This window comes from Juglans microcarpa x Juglans regia, chromosome 8S (assembly GCF_004785595.1).
Source record: "Juglans microcarpa x Juglans regia isolate MS1-56 chromosome 8S, Jm3101_v1.0, whole genome shotgun sequence".
NCBI classification, from domain to species: domain Eukaryota; kingdom Viridiplantae; phylum Streptophyta; class Magnoliopsida; order Fagales; family Juglandaceae; genus Juglans; species Juglans microcarpa x Juglans regia.
Genome location: NC_054609.1, coordinates 3149001 through 3170272, shown reverse-complemented (window position 1 = coordinate 3170272; position 21272 = coordinate 3149001). Strand labels below are relative to the sequence as shown.

Genomic DNA, 21272 nt, shown 5'->3' with positions numbered 1-21272 from the left:
CTTGTGCAAATACAACTCATCCCTCATGGAGTAAGGCAATGACAAATTCTCTCCAGAATGTTTTCTTAGTAGCTCTTTTAACTTTTCACCATAGTCATAGGAAGTCTTAATTTCCGTGATCTAGTCAAAGTTGGGCAGTGAGAGCATAACTACCCAAACTTCCTCTTCTCCTTGCCTAGATAAGGCGTCCACCACCACATTTTCATTTCATTTCTTATATTCCACCATAAAGTCATACTCCATCAATTTTGACACCCACTTCTGCTGCATGGGTGTGCCTATCAATTTTGACACTCACTTCTGCTGCATGGGTGTGCCCACCCTTTGGTCCAATAAAAACTTGAGGCTTTGGTAGTCAGTTTTGACCACAAAAGTACACCCAAGTAAATAGGGATGTCATTTCTACACTGCTGACACTATTGCATACAACTCATTTTCGTATGTTGATAACCCTAAGGTCCTTCCCTTCAATGCCTTGCTGAAAAAGGCCAATGGCCTGCGTTATGCATAAGGACAGCTCCTATAGCATCTCCAAAAGCACCACATTCAATAATAAACTAAAATTGTAAATTAGGAAGTGCTAAACTGGTGGTTGAGTGAGGGTTGACTTCAACATTTCAAATGCCTCTTGTGCCCCTTCATCCCATTTAAAACTATCATTTTTTAGCAAACTGGTCAGCTTAGTAGTAATTTCACCATAATTCTTTATGAATCGTCTGTAGTCCAAAAAATCCCTCAAGGCTTTTAGAGACGTAGGTGTTGGCCAATTCATCATAGCTTGTAATTTATCAGGGTCTGCCCTTACCCCTTAACCTGAAATCAGATGGCCCAAGTAGGAGATTTCTTTACACCCGAATATGCATTTGCTTAGTTTGGCAAACATCTGGTTCTTCCTCAAGATTTCAAATGCTAGCTGTAGGTGAGTTAGGTGCTTCTCAGAATCCCTGCTATAGGTTAAAATGACATAAAAAAATACTAAAATAAATTTTATGAGATGGGGTCTAGAAACCTCGTTCATCAAACTTTGAAAAGTTGATGGGGGCATTAGATAAGTCAAAAGACATAACTAGGAATTCGTACGGCCCTTCATGGGTGCGAAAGGCAGTCTTTGGTACATCTACTGGTAGCCCGACCCTAGATCAGGTATAGAGAAGATCTTGGCTTCAAACAGCTCATCCATCAACTCCTCCACTACTGATATGAGAAATTTGTCCTTAATAGTCACATGGCTCAGTAGTCTTCACACAATCTCTACGTCCCATTCGCCTTTCTTACCAACAACATCGGGGAAGAGTAAGGGCTTTGGCTAGGCCTCACAACATCTGAGTTCAACAGCTCCTTAACTATCATTTCTATTTCATCTTTATGAAAATAGGGGTGGCAATAGGGTCGTACATAAATGAGGCTGGTTCCTGGCTGAAGGTTAATTGAATGGTCGTGTGTTCTTGCGTGAGGTAAGATGGTTGGGGAGGAAAAATGTTACAATACTGATCTAGTAATTACTAGATGGCTGGGGAATTTTCTGGACTTGTTGCCTATGTGGACTCATCAATCAGATGCAACAACATCCCCTTATTCTCCATTTTATGAAGCATGCCGACAGAGCCTTCCTCAATCCATGTATTCACACTTAATCCCTTCAACTTCACTGGTTTTTGCTTATGAGAAAACTGCATAGTGAGTTCTTTAAAATCACATTGAATGGAACCCAAATTTTGGAGCCATTGCACGCCAAGCACCATGTCACAGCTTGCTAAAACTAGCACAAACATATCAACTGTGAAATTAACTTCTTGTATGTCTAAATTGAACCCACTACCTTGCGTTCATTGTCCACCTTTTTCTCCATTTGTCACCTTAACCCTTACTTTTTCTTCCTCAATCAAGGTTAGAGAGACTCGGTTTAGTATGACAGGGTCCACAAAGTTGTGGGTAATGCCCAAGTCTATAAGAATGATGACCCATTGGCTACCAATTTTACCCTTAACCCTCATAGTCCTAGGGTTTAAGGAGTTGGTAATCGCATGCATCGATATTTCTAGTGGATTTTCTGGATATAGCAGTTTATGTTGTTCCTGTTGTTCAACCCCCATTTCAATATCTTCCCCACTTCCCTCTACAACATCCTCCACCTTTTCAATCAAATAAAGTTTAGGACTGTGACACTTGTGGCCCGGATTCCATTTGGAATCACAACGGTAGCAAAGGCTCCTCTCTCTTCTGTTTTTCATTTGAGGTTGGCTAATTTTTTGCACAGAGACAACTGCCTTGCTTTGGTTTTTGTTTGGGTCAGGTGGTTGATGGGTGGGATGGAATTTGAAGGAGGCTGGTTTAGTGGGTTGGGTATTAAAGGTACGGGTAGGCAGTTTTATGTGTAGGTTAACATTCTCTTCTTGGATTTTGGCAAGGCTATAAGCAGTGGTCAAATTGGAGTGGTTAAACATACGAACAGGTAGTCTAATTTCATCACATAACCCACTTAGAAAATAGCTAAGCGTATTCCCCTCTAACAAACAATCCTCTTAGCCTGTTTGATAAGAACTCAAAATTGGCCTTGTATGCTTCCATAATACTCGTTTGTCTAAGGCGGGTAAATTATTCCATAGGATCATTATAGCTGCTAAGAACAAATCGAACCAATAGAGCCCTCACAAACTCATCCTAACCTGTCAAAGCTCCAGAATCATCCAAGTCTTGGAACCGCACTAGGCTCCATATGAAATGATGCAAGCCTCATTATATGTTGTGGTGGTGTGTTGTGGAAGACGAAAAACTAATTTACCTTAGAAAGCCATTCCAACAGGTCCTCACTATGAAAAGTAGGAAACTCCAACCTTATTGCCCGTGGTTGGATCTCCCTCATATGTGTCATTACTGATTCTTGTCTAGACTCCCTCTGGTTAGATGATGAGTCCTCATATTGATTAGTGTTTTCCTTTGCAGTTCCATGGTCAGTGAAGAGAGCTGATGAGTCATTGCTTCCACCTACCTGTGCATGGTCTGCATCTTGCCTTCCACAGATTTTTCAACTTGCCGTCTCAACGCTCTTATCTCTACCTCGAAAGCCTTAAACTGTGATTCAGTGGCTTTCTTCAAGGAGTTTAACCCATCTTGCAGCTGATTAAACCATGTACCATCTGCCATGTAAAATTGATAGCACAAAGAATCGACTACTCTGATACCAGATATAAAAAATCCAAATAAGGTGTAGTAGAAATTAGCTTTAAAAGAGATAGAAATTGATAGAAAACGATGGAAAGTTCTGGAATTAATGTCACAAGTAATAACACAGCTCTCTTCGAGGGGAGCACCTCCAGGAAACACAAAAGAACAATTGAGAATATTCTGCTTGCTTCTAACAACCTTCTGTTATGGACTATAACAAACCCATACCCTAATCCCTTAGATAGTTTCCAGCCAATAGGAAATTAGAAGTAAAATACTACTGAAATCAGAAATACAACTAATAAAATGATATTTGGACTTAGCAAATCCAATAAGGCTATGACCCAATGGCCCAACTCTAAGACCCATTTACTAACTACCGTAAAACTTTCATTTCTTTTATTATGCCACGCGTGCTAAAGCCCATGGTCCACGACCTTTTTTCACTTCACATGACATTCACTTCGATTCCTCTTTAACTCATTACTTCACTTTAGGGGTGGGTAGGGTGGCCCTACTGCCCCTCCCTGACATGGGTGAGGCGGGGGATCCGTGCCGCTAGATGTGGGGGGCGGGTGGCCTGGCCTGCATCTGGCCCTCCAGTGGAGGTGAGGGACGGAGGGGCCAATCCCTCCTTGATGTTTCCCCGCCTGCTATAATATATATATTATATTATATATATGTATTTATTTAAAAAAATCACAGTAAAAAAAAGACGTTGTTTTGTATCTGACAAAACGACATCGTTTTGGTATGGGGTGTTTAAAGCCCCCTGACTCCCCCTCCCTTGGCCTATTCTCTCAGACTCTCTCTGACCTCTGTCCTCTGAAAACTCTCTCTCTCTTTCTTATCTCCATCTACTCCGTTGCTGTCCATCCGTCGTACGCACTGCGCCGTTGCCATCTGTTACATCTCCGTTGCCGAAGGTAAGTTAATCGAGTCTGAAGTGTTTATTTATTTATTGTTGAGTTATGGAGATTAGAGGAAGGATGAGATTAAATAGAGGAGTTGGAGGATGAGATTGTGTCATTGTGAATTGTGTGTTGTGGAGATTCGATTTGTGCATGTGTTTTGATGTTTGTGTTAATTTTTTGTGTATTTTTTTACTTTAGAGTTTCAGATTGGAACCCTAAAGTTTAAGGTTCCAATCCAAAACCCTTAATTATGTTAGGGGTTTCAATCTTGAAACCCCCAAATTAACTAATTTGCAGTGAATTTAGGGTACAATGAATTTAGGGTTCATGCACGTACGATGAATTCAAAGTGAATTGATTTTTGCATCCATGTCTCTATATATATATCATGGCTCACACAAAAATCAGGTCTTAATATTCACACTTTCATGACGCTTGTGTATGTAAGATTTTGGCTGAGGAGATCACCAAGCACTCTTAAAACATGAATAAGATCATGCTTTCAAAATTGACAAATTCATCAACTTAGCTTTATAACGTTTGTGAGAAATAGGTATATATTATGATATGTATTTTCTTTCACTTTCTAGCCCATTCCATCTCACGAGTATTGGTTCTACATGATTATAAAAAAAGAATGAAATGCAAGAGATCAAAGAGAATTACATATACATGACAATTAAAACAAAACCCATGAAAAACACATGCAGACCATAATGATCTAAGCAGAATCTTCTTTTCATGAGGTGATGAAAGCGGAAAAGGAAACAAAAACCAGATTGGAAACAAAAAATTTAGGATGCATATATATTATATGTTGGAGAGTAAGCTTCTTTTAGCATCATGCATGCTGGCCCATGCCAGTGGGCAATGAATAAGCCTTTGCATTTTAGCAATGATGGCATTTCTAAACTGCTAGAAATCTTTATATTAATTCCTGGAAATTGTTGAGTTGATAATGCATGTTGGAAACCCTATATTAATTGCTGAAAATTGCTGAGTATACAATTGATGTTAGTGGCTGTGAATTTGTGGTGTTTATGTCATTATGTGAATCCTTGGTGTTATTGTGAATCTGTGGTGTTGATTGATGATGTTAGTGGCATGTTTTTATTTTAGATTTTTGACTGTTTTGAGGAATCAAGAATGTCTAGTATAACAGATTTTAGTGATAACTCTCCTACTCCTACCCCAACACCTAACCCTACACCTAACAATAACCCTAGTCCTAACTCTACAGAGACGAAATCTTGCCCTGCCCCCAAGCCCACACAAAACAAGAAACATGTTTCTATAGTTTGGTCTCACTTTATCAAACTAGAGAGTGGTGACTCCAATAACCCTCAAGCAAAGTGTAAATACTATGATAAATTCTATGGATGTCATTATTGAAAACATGGTACATTACAATTAAAGGTCCACTCAGAAGAATAATACAATAAGAGTTCAATATTAAAATCCTTACAAGAAAAGAGTCAATCTAAACTAGAGATTGAACTAAAAATAATGTCGGATGGGAGTAGTGAGGATTCAACGTTGAATGAGTACACTAAGTATGATCCTGATGAGTGTAGAAGAAAGTTAGCTAGCACGATTATCATGAACGAGCTACCTTTTTAGTTTGTGGAGGAGACAGGGTTCCAAGAATATTCTATCTAAGGAATATTCTAATTAATTAGATAGAATAATCTTAAAACCTAAATTTAATCTTCATTCTCGCCATACAGTGACAAAGGATAATAAAAAAACATTACAAGAAAGAGAAAGATTTGTTGAGAGACCAATTGGTGGGTCAAGTAGTTTTCCTCACTACCGATACTTGGAAATCCTTCCAAAATTATAATTATATATTTTTTACTGTGCATTTCATTGATTGTGATTAGACATTACACAAAAAAATTGTTAAGTTTTATCAAATTTTCGATCACAAGTGTGAGATGGTTGGGAAGGCCTTGGAGGCCGCAATAAAAGAGTGGAGGTTCGCACGAGTTTTGGCAGTTACAATTGATAATACTTTATCTAACGATGTCGCATTGGGATATCTTAAGACCTATCTTAGAGAGACGAGATTTGTGAGTTCTTCTCCTGCTAGATTGGAGAAATTCAAAGCTACTGTGAAGAATGTGGGCATAACATCCAAGAAGAACTTGTGTACTTATGTTCCTATAAGATAGAACTCAACCTTCTTGATGTTTGAGGCGGCCCAAAAATATAAGACGGCCTTTGAATTATTAGGTGATGAAAACATTTAATATGTCAAATATTTTGATGAACGTGAGGGATTAGGAAAGTCTATTGATGATGATTGGGAGGTTGTTGCTACTTTTGTATATTTTTTTATGCTTTTCTAAGAGGTCATATTGAGGCTATCTGGTTCTTTGTACTCTACATCTAATAATTTTTATCAACAAATATGTAAGGTGAAAGAAGAATTGTATAAAATGTGTAAGGGTGACCATATTAGGATACGGGAGATGACATTGATAATCGGGGTCAAATATGACAAATATTGTCAAGATTTGAGTAGGCTAAATATTTTGTTATATGTGGCTGTTGCTCTTGACCCCTAGATTAAGATTGATGGTATGATATATGGTTTGAGACTTGTACACGGGAACGCATGAGCTGAACTTATTGAGACAATGATTAGAGAAATCATTGGTAAATTATTTGATAAGTTTACTGTGATCAGGAGTGGTAATGTACTTACACCTACACCTACCCCCACCACCTCCAAAAGCTAGGGCGGGAAAAAAACGTAGTTTGGCATGGGATGAGAGCCTCTCATAGAACTCCTTACTAGTCCGTCAATCTACGGAGGTGAAGTCGGAGGTAGACAAATATTTGGCAGAGGATCTTCTCCCATATACCCGAGAATTTGATATATTAGCATCGTGGAAGATCAATGTCGTGAAATATCTCGTCCTCGGACAGATTACCCGTAATATTTTGGCCATCCCTATTAGCACCGTTGCCTCATAGTCGGCCTTTAGTATTGGAGGCATTGATTTGCATGCAGAATTTGATCAACGAGACATAAATTCATGTTCTGAATGTTCTTGACTTTAAGGAGACCGACAAGGAAGTGGGTGGTGATCGGCTTGGATCTAATAATTGTTGATTTCATTTATTATTTTGATTTATTTATATTCATTTCATCGATATTAATTTCAAATTTAATTGTTGTAGGAATACATAAGATGACGTTTACCTCCGTTGCAGTATGACTTCGTGGTATTGGATCTATCATTGCCAATTGCCATAAGTTTGTACAATTTATATTGTCCCTTAATTATTTTTTGTATTTATATAATTTTTAGTATCTAATTATTTTTCTTGTATTTTTTTAGCCTTTATAATCTTACTATCATATGCGTAGCTCAAGCCTCAATCCTAATCCCAAGCCAAGGATGAAAATTCAAATAATTGATTCTCATCTTATCTTGGTTAGTCAGATTTTAGTTTCTAATTTTTTTCATTTCTAACATATGTTTGTAATTTTAATTTTTGTTTTTTCTTATAATTCTAATTTATTTTCCTATTAAATTGTTAATGTTTCAGATTTTATGATCTCACAGCAAGCAACACTAATTACATGTCTTTCCACTCTTGCCCATCCGCCCCAAATGTCAAACAACTCACTTAGTCTTATTCAGTGATTCACTTACTTGTAATGTTGATATAATGTCCCTTTTATGTTTGTAATTATTTTTTCTTAATTTGTATTATTGTAATAGCTTAATTATTATTATTAATTTATTATGTAGTACTTCATTTTCTCTTAATTTGTATATTATTTTATTATTGTAAATTTACTTTTTTTTTTTAATTTATTTTGGACCCAGAATATGGTTCTGGGCCATTTTGGACCCATTTAAGCTATTTCTGGGCCATTTGGGCCTCGAAAGATGTTCTAGACCATTTGGGAGGGGGGAGGGAGGTAGACAGATGTGTGTCCGCCCCCGCACCATAGTACCTAGATGGGATACCCTGTCCCCAGGTAGAAAACCCCACTCCCTGGTCATGGGCGGGTGGGGAGGGGGCTACCCCACCCCTATAGGGTGCAGGTAACACCCTTACTTCACTTCACTTAACCTTAACTCCTATTGTGCCATCGTGTGATAAGGAGGTGGCTGGTGAGACTTGAGGTGGTTCTGAGCCTCTTCATGATTGGGAGGGAGTGCAGTGTGAATGAGTACACGCAAATGGTAGTTTCGGATCGCTAGAGTCTCGTGGCCATCTCCCTTGAGTTCGTTCGGGCCACCATGCAAGTTCGTGGCTGTCTCAGGAGAGTTCAGGCTAATAATGTAAAATCAATTATCACCATATAAGTTTTTAACATAGGTGAAGTACAATTCTTTAAAATAAATATTAATTTTATACAATTATTTTATTGAAGATCTTAAATAAATTATATGGAAAAACATAATATAATGTGTGTCAATCAATGAAAAAGATTCATAAAAATGATATTTATAGTAAAAAAATACGCAAGTGTCGTGCATTATTTTTAAGAAAATAAATAAATATGAAATCTACATAAAAAAAAAATCTAGTTTTTAATGGTGAACCCTTTTTTTCAAATGATTGCGCGACGCTTGCACAAGTTATGACTGTATCTAACATTACTCATAATCTAGTTTGAAATAGAGCTCCACACACAACACATATTTTTATTTATTTATTTATTTATTTTATTTATTTAATTCTTCTTAAACTAATTGAATTCTTCTACTCATCGTCCATACACCACACATTTGTTAAGAGAAAAAAAATAAAAAAAGTGTGGCGTGTGGTGTGTAAAAATAATGAGTATAATTTTTCTTTAAACTAAGGTAATGTTATTGTACTCCTAATTTATACCACTCACTTTATTTCCTTAACGTGGTATCACTCACTTTATTTCCTTAGCGTGGTACCATCGACGACGTACCCTTAAGTCTGCACTGTCAGTGCCAGTAAGGTCGACGGTGACGGTGTCAATGCCGGTAGGATCGACGAGGTCCGGCGACATTTTATGTGGTACCGGCAAGGTCTCCGACGGGTTTAGGCTACACGAGTCTGAGGTGGAGGCTCGGGCCTAAGTGGAGGACTTTGGCCCCCAGACAGAGTTGATGGGCCTCGTGGGCTTCCCATTTACGGGCCCAACCTAGTGAGGAAGGCTAGCAGCCTCTTCGTGCTTAGTACCTTTCCCAGCCCTAACTCCCTGGCCCATTACCACACTTAAGCCCCAATCGACTTTCCTCATAAGAGTATAAATTTCTTCTGAAAGACCTAACAGATGGCCTCTGACCTCCCACAACACTCCTTCTACGTTGCCCAACATAGGACCTGCAACAGAGGCTCCCGTATCACCCTTGTCAGCTCTGCTAAAAGATTTCCTACGCTACCCAACCTTTCACCCACTGTCTTATTCCTGTCGGCCACTATAACGGAATCACTCCTTGCCGGCAAACACAGTGCCACTGCATATGATGCACCGTTAGAGGCTGGAAGACTCTCTTCCTCCAGGTCCCTAGTTGTCTCCCTTCTCGATTGGTGGCCGTCGAGTTTGCCCAAGTGGTAAGCAAAATCCTCCCAACCATTGCCCTTCAAGCCTTCAGGGACCATCACTGATCCCTCTTCTTCTCAAACCCAAGTTCTGCCAAGTGCAAGAAGGACCCCTAGCATTTACGTGCCTTTGAATGGCAAGGACTCTGTTTCCCATCCTCTTTTGCCTAAAGAAAGAATCCTGTCGACAAGAGGCTAAGCCTTCTTCCACCATTTGAACCACTCATGTAGCCAAAGCCCTGCTTACTACAATGGACGTGACCAATCTTCTGCTACATTCATTGATACGTATGCTACTACCCCCCCCCCCCTCTCCTCCCATGAGAAAACAAAAGATTTTGCTTTCACCTTGAAGTGCCTAACAAACTCCATATACCAATACTCTAACACACTAATCACCAATTGGATTACACTTCAAACTGGACTACACACTAATCACCACAAGGAATTATTTCCATTGAAAGAGCAAAAAAACCAACGAAGCAAAGAGTGTACGGAGAGAAAATGTTTTAGGGGAGAGAAACCCAGAATTATCAGCAAATTTAACAATGTTCTTGTATAGTTCTTGTTGAATTTTACACCTCTCCTACTTTGTGCTTTTCATCAAATGCTTCCATCAAAGTTAATCAATGAAAAATCACATTTATTGTTTGAATTCTCTTGTATTCATCGATTGTAAACTCTAACGAGATGATTCTCATGTATACTCCCTGTGTACTTAGGCTTTGTCTATTTCTATGAATAAAACTTCTTGATTACCTATAAAAAATTCTTGCACTCATGGTCCCATTGTTTCCACAACTTGAACAATTTTTGTCAATGATCTACTGTTTTGAAGCAATTTCCTTTTCAAGGAAGCTAAAACCCTTTCCTACGTGAAAATTGACATCATTTTGTTTACATGCAAATAATTTAAGAGGCACTTTTTTATAAGGAGAAAAAACACTGCATACGGAGTACCTAGCGCCCCCCCGTGCCCCCAAAGAAAAGGGTAAAAAGAAAAAAGAGAAGCATTCTACATTCCTGTGCTTGTGTTCTTACAGATCTAACTAGTGGAAAGAAATTTTAGGTTGCCTTTTTGGCCTCTGCTGTTGGACCAAGAGTTGCCGCAGCATGTGCCCATGCATCCTTGGCAGCAATGTCTGAGGGCAATGGCTTGTCTCCTTCTGGAAGAATTTTACAGGTAGAAGGACCTGGTCACAGTAATGGGTTAGTGCCTTTCCTTCTGATACTTTACAAGACAACATTGGTATTATCATTTACTTTAATATCACTGGTAAAAATCCTAATATCATTCCTTAAGAAAGGTGTTTCAACTGATATTTTGTCGCGCATTATGGATTCTATTAGGATAGTTTATGGAGGAAGGGTTCTTTGTTATGAATATCTAGAAACCCTCTTAAGGATTTTTCATCTAAAATCATTGCTTATGTATGAATGTTAGCTTATGCATTCTACACACGGAATAAAAAGTTTCTTTTACACCTATGAAGGAGGAATTCAGAAGGTATACATAGCAGAGAAGGTACTCGTCATGGAGAAATTGCAAATTCATTCCAACAGAAAGGTCAGCATAGTCTATTTTCCCTTTCTTCACTTGTACCTTTTCTTGTTTTTCTCTGTTTTTAATTTTATTAACTCAAGTCTATACTAAAATTTCATGCGGAATAAACTTCAGAAGAGAACTCAGGAGTAAATGGTTCATGGAATCATAATGGGGGACAGGTTCCATTTTCTACAGAGAAAGTTAAAGCTGCTGCTAAAGCTGGCCTTGCTGCTGCAGCAACAAAAGCGAAACTGTTTGCAGATCTTGAAGAAAGGGAAATTCAGAGGCTATCTGCAAATATTATAAACCATCAGGTATACATATTGGCAAGTATTATTGATTTTTAAACGTATGGCTTTCCAATCTTCTGTGTCTTTTCCACTTCCATTCCAAGTTTTATCCATTTTCTATTAATAGATTCACTGGCAGTGATTCATTGTTATCTGTTAAATGTTTCCTTTAGTAGTTGGAGTTGAATCTCTTAGGAAATCTTAAAATTTCAAGATCCGGAGGGGAAGGACTTATAACCTATTTGGCTTGTGTTGGCTGCTTGCTGTTGCCCCAAAACCAACACATGCTTGCTGTTGCCCCAAAACTTTAGAATCTTATTTCAGTCAGTGTTCACTCCTTGCTGAGTCTTGTTACTGTGCAAGACTGAATCTGGTGAAATGCTAATTTGGTGACTTATGAAATGACCAAGTTGCATTAATGGGGAAAAAGATTCCCTCAAGTTCGGGCAAAACTTGAGGGCCTCAAGTGGAAGAGAGATAGACATCATCTGGGGCCTACAACATTTATTGCTGCCAGTATAAATGTTTAAGGCAGTATTAAATAAGCAATAAATGCCGTAAGGTTCACTTGATATGTTTATCTCTCTCCCTCTTGAGTCCCTTAAGTTCGGGCAAGAACTCAAGGTCTTTGATTCCCATTAATGGTATAATAGGCAACAATCATGCCCTAGAAAAGCTGGATTAGTTACCAAAGGTTTTTTTGTCACCAAAATTTACACGAATTCAACTGTACAAATTATACTACGTATTGAACCCCTCCTTGAAAGGAAATTAAAATGTCCTGTTGCCATTTTCTGCTACAAAATGTATTTGACAGTTGAAAAGATTAGAGCTGAAGCTGAAGCAGTTTGCTGAAGTGGAAACGTTTTTGGTGAAAGAATGTGAACAAGTGGAGAGGACAAGGCAGAGATTTGCTACTGAGAGGGTCCGTGTGTTATCAACCCGATTTGGACCTGCTGGTTTTACTTCATCCATGAGTTTACCAGATGTTAGTCCTATCGGTAAGAATAACACTAGTAATAATAAGCAACAGATTTTGTCAGCTTCACCTTCACAGCCTAGCATTCCAGGATTTGGTAACAACCAACCAGTTCATCCCCACATGCCGTTTATACCATGCCAGCAAATGTTTGGGTTGGGGCCAAGGCTGCCTGTAGAAGGGATGAAGCAATACTCATCTACTTCGAATGCCATGTTCAATACTCCAGGTAATGCACAGCCTACTCTCAATCATCTAATGCTTCGGCCTGTATCTGGTACTACCTCTGGTTTAGGTTGAAAAAGAGAACTTAATATGAGTTGTGAATTTTATGATTCAATTACTTCTATAGATTACTTTCTGCATTGAAAATGAAAAGGAAGGAAATTATTTAAATCTGCAATGAAATATATCTGGCTCGCACTTTTTCGAGTTTTGATCTATATAGAAGTTGTCAGGGGCAGTTCATGTAAGGCCTGTAATTACACGGGTAAAAAAGATAGAAATTAGAATTTTCCAGGTCAATTGTACTTATGATAGGTTCCCTCCTGTCTTGCTCATCCTTGAATTCCCTTGATACATTCTTTGAAGTTGTTCTGGCTCTTCTGCACAATCTCATGAATTGTGTTTTGAGTCATATAGTAGTACTATCAACCTCAACTATTTTAAAAATCTGACATAAATTCATGCACACTGGATTATTCCATATTATAATTTTCCCTATATTGTCGGCCATGTTTACTCAAGTATTGCGAGAAGGTATGAAAATTGTTGATGGTTGAAGACAGACACTGTAAGACTAATCCGAGTAAATGGAAAGGAAAAGTGAAAAAATGCCTTTTTTTTTTTTTTAAAGGGGGGGGGGGGGGGGGGGGGGGGGGCAGATAAATAATGCATTAAATATTACAATAAAGAGGTAGGAATGGATTTGATTCAGGAAGGACCAAAAATATATACCAAAACATGCAATGGAGGGGGAGGTTTGATATAGAATGGTTTCAACAGTTGAGTTGGTAGCGGTCCATTTAACAGTATGCGTGTGCAGACGACAGATGCCTATTTTATCATGAGTAAATAGGTACTTGGAAAGTTTCTTTTCATTAGAGATGATTAAGTTGAAACACTAAGCAACTTATCAAAAAAAAAAGTTATGAAACACTAAGTAATATTGATACAAGAAATAGAGCTTCAATATAGACTCACAACTGAACACTATATATATATGTGTGTGTCTATATATATAGAGGACCTGGGCAAAGTTTTATTTTCTTCTCCCTGTAGGAATAAAGCTTTAGAAGAACTCGAAGAAGCTTCAAATAATGCCGAGGAAGCCCTATATAGCTCCTTCAGAAAGTCATTAACATAAAAGTCTGGAGCTCCCTAGGTTATACGAAGGTGAAGCATTTGATCTTGAAACCCTCCTCTACTCCGGAAACGGGATATCAGCCAAGTCCTCTCTGTGAGGGATGCGGTCTACTTGTCCTGGCCGATCAGCACCACCTCGCCCGTGTTCCATATTGTTTTGGGCTGCTGGGTCATCCTTTGTGGGGTCTATGAATGTTACAACAGCATCTTTTCGGAAGGTTAGGTAGATCACTGCAAGGATGTAGACGACCATTAGGGGAAACACTAAGATCCCCACGAACACATTTGCAACCTTGGGTAAACTGTTGTGAATTAGCCAACCCACGAAGCCCGTGCTCAAGTAGTATATGTTGATGCCAATTATGCCCAAGCCTAGGATCCACGAGATCACAATAATCTGCACACATACATACATACATACATATAGGCATGATTATATATTTAGATTCATGGTTGGAAGGAAGTTTGTTTCGCTCTCCCTTTACTTTTGCGTGGATTTTCTAATTTGTCTTTTGCTTTATGGTTATGATTCATTGACCTATTCAATTCATGGCATCAACATGCGGATGGACTTGCATATAGAATTATAAAATTTAGTGTTAGGGAGGCCAAAAGGTGAGCCATGTTGATGGCAGAGACACTGATATATATATATATATATATATATATATGCATGCATGCATGAATGAATGAATGTATGTATGTATGTATGTATGTGTATACATGTGAGAAGTACTAGGTTTACTAAGAGAATTACAAAAAGGATGAAGTCCTTTTGATATTAATATAGAAGTGCTAGGTGTTTTCTCTTGTATACACCCAGTGTACTTGGTTACGCCTATTGATATTAATACATTTATACTTAAAAAAATAGAATTACAAGAAGGAAGCCAACAAATTGACATGCTTGGATAATGGATACAATACATTAGAAAATAATTTTTCAATCTAATGTATCACATTTATTCCCGTTAAAGCAGCTTTATTTATTGTGTTTTGTGGACATGTCTCACACCCATATAAATACACACTGCACACACCTGGGCTAGGAAAATGATCAGTTTTATTGTTATGTTTGTAAGTTTGCATCGGCTTTGATGCATTATCCCAATGTCAAAGATGAGATGGAGCAACCCAAGTGAAGACCTATTTAGACTGATTCACCTCGATATAAATGGCAATTGATGAAAGAAGAAAACCAGAGAAAGTATAAATGGCAATTGATGAAAGAAGAAAACCAGAGAAAGAAAACAACTCACATAGGTTGAATTCTTGTGTGGTCCCATCTTGGTGGTACTGCTACTGAATTTAAGGAGAGGGATTAGAGCAAATGGAAGTTCAAATGAGAGTATCATCTGCATAACAAATTAAAAGCATTTAATATCTAATTGTTTAGTATATATGAATAAAAAAGATATATAGTTTCCAAGAGTTACAGACCGATGCGATAATGATCAGTCTGCCTGCACCTGAAGATCCACCAATGATGGAAACAACAAGACTAGGTGTAATGGCAATGCACCTAGTCAACAAGTTCCTAGCCCACTTTTTCATCTTGAGATCCAAAAAACCCTAAACCAACACCATCCTCAAACCAATGAAAATCCAACTCTAACTGAATTTTGTGTGTGAATGTGTTTTTCTTCATTCTTTTATTTTCTTCTATTTTGTCATTAAATTATTGAGAAATTATTCATTATTTTTTTACTTATCTTTCGAACATTTCATGTCATATCAGAAGATGATGAAAGAATGATGAATAACATTTATCATGATTCATATCTTATATGTCTATCATAATTTAAGACCTGCATGATGAATTGCCCTGCATAAGTGCCTGTGATTGTGGAGCTTTGTCCTGAAGCCAGTAATGCAATGGCATAAATGGTTGAGCTTGACCGACCCAACACATTCTACATACATACAACAGTTAAAAAAAAAAAAAAATTAAATAATTAATGTTTTGATCTCATTTCTGTTAGAACTTGTACTTAATTGGATCAAAACAATCAACTTCATATATATATATATATATATATATATGTATGTATGTATGATGAACTTGAACCTTGAGAAGGAAAGATGCAGAGTTAAGGTTAAGATCACTGCAACGATCTGCATCATCATCTGTGAGGCTATTGTCTGAGCAAACGGCACCAGATACAGAAACAACTGCAACATTTATTAGAAATGCCACAAACAGTGCGAATCCACTCTCTATCAAGAAATATCGACATGCATCCTGCAATTTTACATGATCACGAGGAAGACAAAATATCCATTATTTATTATTTTGGCAGTTTCAAAAGCTTTTTAAGTTATTTTTGAATAACCATTCTAATACTCCATGCCATCATGTGTCCTATCATATATATATATATTTCCATGCATGATATCATTGTAAATTATGATTTTTTCTTTAAAAAAAAAAATCGAGAGATATGAAGTTAATATTCAGTCATGATTTATTCTAGGATTAGTGAAAGTATATTGTTTTGAAAAATAGGAGATAAATTGAACATTTTATTTTATTTTTCTTAGTGGAAATTGGCTTACATTAATTCCACGAACAGAAGAGGGTATCTTTCTGGACAAGACAAGAGCCGAGTGGAGGAAGAGATTGTGCCTGTTGGTGAGAAAACAGAAATTAATTCATGCTACGAACAATCGTATACTTATTATATATGCAACACCAACAGAAATTAATTCATGCTACGAACAATCGTATACTTATTATATATGCAACGATGTCCATGCATGAAACATCTACTAACACAGTCAACATTAAGGTCGGTTTGGATAGTGAAATGAAGTTGAAAATTGAAAAAAATATTGTTAGAATATTATTTTTTAATATTATTATTGTTTTAAAATTTGAAATAATTGATTTGTTTATTATATTTTATTTAAAAATTTAAAAAAATTGTAACGATAAGATAAGATGAAATCGTTTCTATATTTAAACTGGAGCTAAGTAGTTGAATTTGCTGACATGGTAGGGCAACATGGCAATGCCACGTCTATGCAATCAACGTACCAACATGAGGCTGCCACGTGGTATTGTCACGCCAGTCCCGGCACATTGTCGGTGCCCTTAACATTTTCCTTTTTATATGCTATAAGATATATATAGGAGGGGGATAAAAAAATATCGTACGGCATGACAAGGGCACCCAAGAGGGCGATGGCATCGCCGGTGGCTCCTTGACCCTTGAGCTTTGGTATAAACATTCCTTTTAGCACATCAGCTGCTGGAGGCTTCACGTAACTCATTTCCCCAAAGAAACAAGCAGCCATCACGAACACCAGCACCGCTATCAGCAATTCCAGCTTCCTAACCTGCACCATAACTCATAATTAGTCATAAAAGTTTTTCAATGATATTTTATTTTTAAAAACGAAGATCGTAAAATAATAAGGAACTTTAATAATGGCATAGGATACTTTTTTTTTTATTTATTTATTTCTAAGCTAGAAGTAAATTTCATTAGAAAAGGAAAATATAATACATGAGGAGGGGGTGGCATTTCCCAACAAATACTCTAGTACAATAATTACAATGCAAAAATAATGAAAAAAAGGAAAATAAAACGAATTTTAAGACCAATTTTTTTATCCCCACTCATGCCCTACGAAAACCCAACCGTTGGAGGGGAGGAGAGAAAAATTAAAACACTACCATGAAAGCATATTCATACAATGGTAGTGGAAAGGAAATGGAAATGGAGAGGAGGGTGGAAAACATATTCACACAGCTCTCACCATCCTTTCTGGCAAAGGCACTCGGAGTGATTTGGGCTTTCTAAAGAGAATGTAGTTTTTTGTGATTCTGCTAAGATGTACTTGATGTAATGTGAAGAGGATACTAATTCACAATCTTATGCAACATAATAGAGTAATGATTTGTACAAGACTCAAGTATACAAGTTTCGCATAAATCTTTTGTAAAAAAATAGATTGCACTATGAAAAAATATTAAAAAAGAATATTTTATTCTTGTGGGACCCATTCTTTTACAAATGGCCCGTGCAAGATTTGTACTATTCTAAGACTTATATTTAGCATTACTCGACATAGTATTATAAGTCAATACTAAAGACTAATTAAGAAAAAAAAATATAGTTGATGTTATTAGAATTAACTAATCCTAAATAGAAAGGGGTATATTCTTTTGGAATATACTCTTAACTATAATTAATTAAGCATAAGCATTACGATTCCATCTGCATACAAATGACAAATGAGACAAGAAGTGAAGCATTTTTTATAGGAATACATTGAAAAAGAAGGAACCCTAGCTCACTAAGTAGTAAGTAGTTTAAAAAGATCGGCAATACAAGGTATAAGCCAAATGAAGAAACCAAGATGACCAATTTTTTGCCTTAAAATTTTTATAATATTTTTTAAAATACCCAAGTGGAAATCTATTCATTTGACATTTGTATTGGATTTATTATATCTTAAGGGTCCCCCACCCACATGATGTACCCTATTACACATGATCATCATCATATGTGAAAAATACATGTATAACAAACAAAAACACATGAAGTAATTAACGTAGATTTTATTTTTATAAATTAATAAAAAATGCAATCTATACTTGCAATTTAATGCACATAACTATACGTGCTGACGTCTCAGTTATTAAAATGATAAAAATCTTGAAATTTGAAATTCAAATTATAAAAGAAAATTTGAGAAAATGAGATTATTACTGTTCAATACGATATAAAGAAATAATATTTGCAGCCTAGAACGAACAAGTTCCGCACACTTCCTTTAAAATAAGTGTGTAAATATAGGACTTACATGAAAAAATAATTTTTTTAATAGTAGACCCCATATTTTTTTAAAAAGAATGTACAAGACTTGCATATCTTAAAATTTTATCTAACATTACTCATACGTATAATGTTGTACATGCATGCATCATATATTACTCTAAATTAATTGACGAGAAATAATAAACTAATTGGTCGTTTACTTACAAACTAGACGTACGAAAAAATTAAGTTAGCTATATATATAAAACACAATCTACGTACGTACGTAGTCGAGCATAAATTAAATATAATTATGGCCGACTTAATTAAAAAAATAAAAAGAAAAAGAAAAGAAATTACCCCATATGTCTGCAGGCCAAGAAGTAAGAGGGTGCTCAAACCAGTGAACAAAACTCCAGCCCATACCGGAATATGGAACAATATGTTTAGTCCAAAGGCGGTCCCGATCACTGCCATTTTTTAAAAAGGAAATTGCTCTGAGGTCAATGTTGCATGAACAATAATGTTGTCTTTTTTGTTCTATTATCTGATATAAATATATATATATATATATATAAAAGAAAATCAAATAATATCAAACGTCATGTATCGTTTGTTTTTATAATCATTCTCATCTCATCTTATATAATTATTATAATTTTTCTAAATTTCTATATAAAATAAAATAAACAATTCAAAATTTTCAAATCTAAAAACAAAATTAATATTAAAAAAATATATCATAACAAGATTTTATTCAAATTTTAACTTTTATCTCAATTCATCTCATTTACGAAAACAAACGAGACCATATCAACAGTTTGGAAGGATATTGCCTATTTTGTCATATTTAATTACACATATTATTTGATGAAATTTATATTTATAGTTTTATAGTGTACAAATTTCACACACTTTATTTAAAAAAAATAAATATATATGAGATTCACATAAAAAATTATTATTTTTTAATGATACACCTACTTTTTTTCACGAAAGAGATAAGACTATATCTAGCATCAGTAATCTTGTATACATTTTTTAAGCCGTACAAAACTTAAAATATTGAACAACTTGATAGAATTTAAATATCAAATACCTTCGGGTATGTCAGCGGCTATGACAGCAAGCTCAGCTAGCAACCATAGGCAATACTTAACATATTTGGGGTACTCAGCCTTGCATAACTCTGAAAGATGTTTGCCTGAGAGATACATAATTAAATTATTAATGGCATTTATCTTACTTAATTAACTCCACGGAAAAAAAAATAAAAAATATTGCAGAAGAAACAATAATATTGGAGAGATTTGGGGTTGAATTTGTTTGCTTTGCAGCTTTACCAGTGCTGACTCCAAGATTTGCAGCCAAAGATTGGATTATGAGCGCAAAGATCAATCCAATGAGTACAACCCACAGTAGCTGCAAATTCCAAATATCACAAACATGCATTAATTTCCCATTACTACTGAATAAAAGAACATTAAGATCGATTTCATGCTTTCAAATTGTTATTTGAAGGCTTTTTCTTGAATGTTTTCCCTTGCAGCTGTTTGATTTACCTCATATCTGTGACTTGCTCCTGCTTGCAGATCAGTTTCCACTGTGAAGTGATACAATATATCAAAATGATATTAATCAGCTGTCAAACAGAGAGAGAGAGAGAGAGGAGAGAGAGAGAGAGACTCACAATTGCCGGGGTCAAGGTAAGCTAAAGAAACAAGGAATCCAGGGCCTACATATGCTATGAACTTTCTCCATCCAGGTTTCTGAACATCAAAAAGAATCACAAAAGTAGAATCATCGTACTGATCAGATGTTGATCATCCTCGAAAGTTATGTATGATCAAAGCATAGAACCAAACAATAAATAAAGACAATAATATTCACGGTAGAAAAAGGTGAATAATAATCAGAACCAAGCCAAAATAATTGAAAAAAAAAACATAGAACCGGGAAATGTCTGAACCGAGAAAAAAAAAAAAAAAAAACGAAGGCATGGTGAAGAAAGAAAGAGAGAAAGACTGTGAGATCAGAGACCTGGTGATTAGGGTCTTCATGATAATCATGATCGAGATGCTTGTTGTTCTTGGTAGCACTGATATCGTGATCGACGAATAATGGAGGGAGTACATTCTCTCCCTCCAAATCATGAGCGGCTGCGATGCGGTTACTCCCTCCACCTGCTGGAACTACTTCACTCTCAGCTTGCTGCTGATCATGGCCTCCCATCTCTGATCTCTAGGTCTCTCTGGCCTTCTCTTTATCTTTCTGATCTCTGGAAACTTTAGGCGGTTCTGCAATGGAACTGTCAAAGCTGGAAGCTCCATGTATTTATAATGCATGTATGGCAGTATCTTTAATTTTGTTAAAACCAGGGTGTCATTGCCTCTAGTCTTCTAAAATTGATCTTATGCCTTCATTAGTACAAATCCCTCCAAATTAATAGCAATATCCCATGTGGTTTAGACAAAATGTCCTGCAATTAATCCTATTATCTAAATAAAGATAGTTTTATATTAATTAATCATCTAATAATTACAAAGAGAGCTGAAATGCACTATCGATTGCACATAATATATATATATATATATATATATATATATATATATATATATATATTTAAGGCCTGATCCATCTTTGGCTTTCTTGACAGCATAGTAGTCCATAATCTTTTGCTCTAAATGGCGTCAACAC

The 21272-nt window shown here is 36.3% G+C and overlaps 2 protein-coding genes across 2 annotated transcripts; one reads left to right on the top strand and one right to left on the bottom strand.

Annotated features, from left to right (window-relative positions):
• The first annotated feature begins 10767 nt into the window (after positions 1-10767).
• On the top strand, positions 10768-12867 carry LOC121244818 (SWI/SNF complex subunit SWI3C-like). The gene is made up of 4 exons (XM_041143031.1): positions 10768-10878; positions 11074-11196; positions 11301-11501; positions 12283-12867. Exons 1-4 carry the CDS (start codon positions 10768-10770, stop codon positions 12742-12744), a joined length of 897 nt encoding a protein of 298 aa, XP_040998965.1. The 3' UTR covers positions 12745-12867.
• A 722-nt stretch (positions 12868-13589) lies between these two features.
• On the bottom strand, positions 13590-21030 carry LOC121243905 (metal transporter Nramp5-like). Its single transcript, XM_041141964.1, has 13 exons — positions 20616-21030; positions 20266-20344; positions 20138-20178; positions 19919-19997; positions 19675-19779; positions 18936-19045; positions 16967-17148; positions 16366-16435; positions 15878-16051; positions 15618-15722; positions 15250-15381; positions 15069-15164; positions 13590-14206 (listed from the first exon to the last, which is right to left on the bottom strand). The coding sequence occupies exons 1-13, from the start codon at positions 20805-20807 to the stop codon at positions 13868-13870; spliced, it is 1704 nt and encodes a 567-aa protein (XP_040997898.1). The 5' UTR covers positions 20808-21030; the 3' UTR covers positions 13590-13867.
• Between the last annotated feature and the right edge of the window lie 242 nt (positions 21031-21272).

What these genes read in the sequence shown, in the direction of transcription:
- LOC121244818 (XM_041143031.1), top strand. Translation starts at nt 10,768, where the DNA reads ATGTCTGAGGGCAATGGCTTGTCTCCTTCTGGAAGAATTTTACAGGTA. An exon ending in TACTTTACAAGACAACATTG is followed by an intron (nt 10,879 to 11,073) that starts GTATTATCATTT and finishes TATGAATGTTAG; the next exon opens with CTTATGCATTCTACACACGG. An exon ending in AAATTCATTCCAACAGAAAG is followed by an intron (nt 11,197 to 11,300) that starts GTCAGCATAGTC and finishes CATGCGGAATAA; the next exon opens with ACTTCAGAAGAGAACTCAGG.
- LOC121243905 (XM_041141964.1), bottom strand. Translation starts at nt 20,807, where the DNA reads ATGGGAGGCCATGATCAGCAGCAAGCTGAGAGTGAAGTAGTTCCAGCA. An exon ending in TTACCTTGACCCCGGCAATT is followed by an intron (nt 20,179 to 20,265) that starts GTGAGTCTCTCT and finishes ATCACTTCACAG; the next exon opens with TGGAAACTGATCTGCAAGCA. An exon ending in AGCCGCTGACATACCCGAAG is followed by an intron (nt 19,046 to 19,674) that starts GTATTTGATATT and finishes AAAAAATGGCAG; the next exon opens with TGATCGGGACCGCCTTTGGA.